This window comes from Rhincodon typus, chromosome 45, assembly GCF_021869965.1.
Source record: "Rhincodon typus isolate 14 chromosome 45, sRhiTyp1.1, whole genome shotgun sequence".
Taxonomy (NCBI): domain Eukaryota; kingdom Metazoa; phylum Chordata; class Chondrichthyes; order Orectolobiformes; family Rhincodontidae; genus Rhincodon; species Rhincodon typus.
The window spans coordinates 5,759,050-5,762,666 of NC_063376.1; the positions used below are offsets into that span (position 1 = coordinate 5,759,050).

At 48.4% G+C, this 3,617-nt stretch overlaps 1 protein-coding gene across 1 annotated transcript in view; it reads left to right on the forward strand.

Annotated features, from left to right (window-relative positions):
- The window catches only part of LOC125487757 (ephrin type-B receptor 1-like), a 22,998-nt gene continuing 19,381 nt past the window's right edge, over positions 1-3,617 (forward strand). The window contains exon 1 of the mRNA XM_048619990.1: positions 1-202. Coding sequence (XP_048475947.1) covers positions 145-202 — 58 coding nt within the window. The 5' untranslated portion in view covers positions 1-144. The remainder of the gene's footprint in view (positions 203-3,617) is intronic.

Genomic DNA, 3,617 nt, shown 5'->3' on the forward strand with positions numbered 1-3,617 from the left:
GAGATCTAGAACAGAGGACGCTGTGTGCCAAGTCTAGCATTCCCCTGGCTGTGTTCAAGCAAGGGACATCTCGAGTCTTCGAGATCCAGCCCTTTCTTTGGGAGTATCACGCTGAAGCTTTTGCATTTTGTGATCACAAATAGCATGTTCTTGCAGAAATCTGGAGTGACCCTCTGGGGGAGAGGGTGGGGGGGTTGCTTTGGTAAGTATATGCATTTATCTTTGAATCTCGGGGTCTCCCTAGTGGTTCTGAAGGGGGTATCCCAGCATCTGGTACTGAACACTGGGTCAGATCTACTGCAGATACTGGCACAGCGGAGAATAACCTCTGAGCTGGAAGCTGCAGGTTTGAGTCCCACACTTGAACTTGACATTCAAGGATGTGGGACAGTCATAAAAACTGTCTTGGCCATCGACTTGTAATTGCTTCCAACACATGGCAGTGACAGGCGGTAAGAGTGGGAGAGACGCCTGGGTAGTCCCGTGTTGGAAAGAGAAATGGAGTCTCCCCAATAGCTGCAGAAATGTGCACGCTGCCACAGCAGCTTAGATTCCCCACCCTCCCCGCCTCGGGGATACAGAGCAGATCGGTGCCAACAGCAGGGACTTCAATCCACCGGGACTTACCTCCTTGCCCCTCCCCTGGTTAGAGAACGTGGTACTACCTGTTGGAGCTGAGAACTCAAGGAGTAGATCCAGTCTGTATTCTTGTCCTAACAGCTTCAAACCACACCCCTGCACCGCCCGCTCCCCTCCCAAACCCCCAATTGCAATAAGAAAGCCAAGCACCTGAAACACTGGAATCTCCTCCCTGCCTCACTTTCTCTCTCTCCTCCCTCTACCATGCTACTTCAAACCTCTATTTCCCCAAAACCTTGCCTCATTTGTCCCACTGTCACATTCCTGTCTTGGTGACTTCATGGTAAACCTGATTGCTGAACACTCTTGAAAGGATTTACAACGTTAGAGGTGCTGTATAAATGTAAGATGTTGATGTGGTTTACACTGTACAACTTGCAACCTGTACCAGTGTTGTAGCAATCATTTCTGAGTTTGTAGGTCCTTGTGGGTTGAGTGTGTGTCTCTGTGCCTGTGTGTATGCATGTTTGAGTGAGTCTGTTAAGTCTGCCTGTGTGTGTCTGTCTATGTGTGTTTGTGTATGCGTCTGTCTGTGTGTGTGTATGTGTCTGTGTGTGTCTGTCTGTCTGTGTGTGTGTGTGTGTGTGTCTGTCTGTGTGCATTTGTGTGTGTTTGTGAGTGCCTATGTGTGTGCCTGTTTGTGTTTGTCTGCCTGTGTGTGCGTTAGTGAGAGTGTGTGTCTTTGTGTGTGCGTTCATGTGTCTGTCTGTGTGTGTGCGTGCGTGTCTGTGTGCATTTGTGAGTGTGTTCATGTGTATGTGTATGTGTCACTGTGTGCACATTTGTGTGTGTCTGTGCCTATTTGTGTGTGTGTCTGTGTGTGTGTGTTTGTCTGTGTTGATTTGTGTGTGTGTTTGTCTGTGTTTCTATGTGTTATCTGTCTCTGTGTGCATTTGTGTGTGTGTGTCTGTCTGTGTATGTGTCTGTGGGTATGTGTGGGTCTGTCTGTATGTGTGAACATGTGCATGTATGTGTGTGTATGTATGTGCTTTTCTGTATACATGTGTGTCAGTGTGTACGTCTGTGAGAACGTGTGCAATTATTTTCTTCTCGTGTGGTCACTGGAAAGCTTGTGTGTTGACCATGTGTTGGAGATTTTTATCCTTTCATGTGGGTGACACTGGCTGGGCCCAGCATTTACTGCCTGTCTGGATTGCCCCTGGAGATGGTGGGGATGAGCTACCTTCTTGAACCGCTGCAGTCTGTGTAGTGTAGGGACGCCCACACAGTGCCATTAGGGAGGGAATTCCAGGATTTTGACCCAGCAACACTGAAGGAACAGCCGATATATTTCTAAGTCGGGATGGGAAGAGGCTCGGAGGGGAACTTGCAGGGGGTGGTGTTCCCATGTAACTGCTGCCCTTGTCCTACTAGGTGGTTAGGGTTGTGGATTTAGAAGGTGCTGTCTCAGGAACCTTGGTGAATTTCTGCAGTGCATCTTTTGATGTAAACTAAGGAGGTTTGTTGTGATATGTGCTGAAGCCATTGACTTTAGTGACCTGTGTGTTAGAGAAATTGCCTTACCCACCTCTTTGATAACGATTGACTTGCTGGTGTCCTTTGTAGACTCCCCGCTGAGCGAGTCAGTGAGAGCAGGGAGAGAGAACAACAGGATGTGGCTCCATCAACCAGCTCGCTTGCTAATCTGGACCCAGAGACGTAGAGTCATCACTATCTCTGTCCTTCACAGGCAGTGGATGCACAGTTATCACTTCAGAATTAACATGCAAAACACGGACCCATTTCCTTTCTCTGTCCTCCATAGCGACAGGGAATTATTGCAACATTCTGCTCTCACATCTGCTTTCCTCCTGATAAGACACATCATTGCTGCCATAGAGCCGCATCCATTATCCAGCAGGCCCTGTGTCCTAAACCCCACCATGTCCCCTTTTGCCCGTCCCTCTGGTGTTCACAGAGCTGTAGTGGTGGGCTGGTCCATCACCATCTAGACTTGCAAAGCCTCGGCCTAGTGTCCAGATGCCTCCTGGGACTAGCCTCTCCCTCAGTCTGCAGCCTGCACACCCCATCTCCGCTCGCCTTCAATTCAGGCCTGATTCCCATCGCTCCTCCCATGCCCTCAGCTGCTAAGAGTCCTCAGCTCTGGAATTCCTTCCTCAAAGCTCCCACTTCTCTCTCTGTCTCGCTCTCTCTCTCTTCCTGGGCAGCTCCCTTGACATCCTACCGTCAGACCACGTCTCCCCAAAGTGTTAAAAATTTCATACCAATTCTGGGAAGGAGACTGTGGAGTTTCCTTGCATTGAAGGCGCTATATGAATTGAAATCAAGAGACTGGGAGTGACGATGATTGTTCCAATGAATCTTTGCCCTGATTCTTAATGTTTCATCCCTCTGCCTTCACCAACGGAAGATAGGAGGTTCAGTCCCGAGTCCCCCCACTGATTGCGACTGTAGCAGCAGCAGATTCTGTGCCAAGTTGTTGAGCACTGTAGGGACAGGAGCTGGCCCTTCAGCCCTCTCTAACCTCTCTAATTCATGGCTGAGTGCTCCATATCTGTCCCTCAGATACAGCTAAAGGAGGCGGAAAAAGAACCCCGAACAGCAGCTAGATGTGACTACAATGAGATCAGAATCTGTAAATACGTACATAGAAGGTTTCCACAGTCAAACAAGTTTGGAGTCACATGTAGACAATTAGAAACAGCAAAGGGCAGACACTCGATAAATGTAGGTTTAGGATTATACTTTCCTTTTAGAGTCCCAACACCCATGGTTAGTTACTCCAGTAGAGATGGAATAGAAACTTTGGAAACCAAGTCATTGTTTGCAATTGTTTCTGCATTTCCCTTTTAGGAATGCGTGCATTGAGGATGTTAAACCTTCCAGCTATCTGTTATCTACTGTTCTTTAAAGTTGGCCTAACTGTTTCTCAGTGTAAGTCCTACACTGATCTAGCAGGTAAGCTCGGGACCAACTGCAGCCATCGCTCCCTTGTGTCTGTCCCTCGTTCTCTCCCA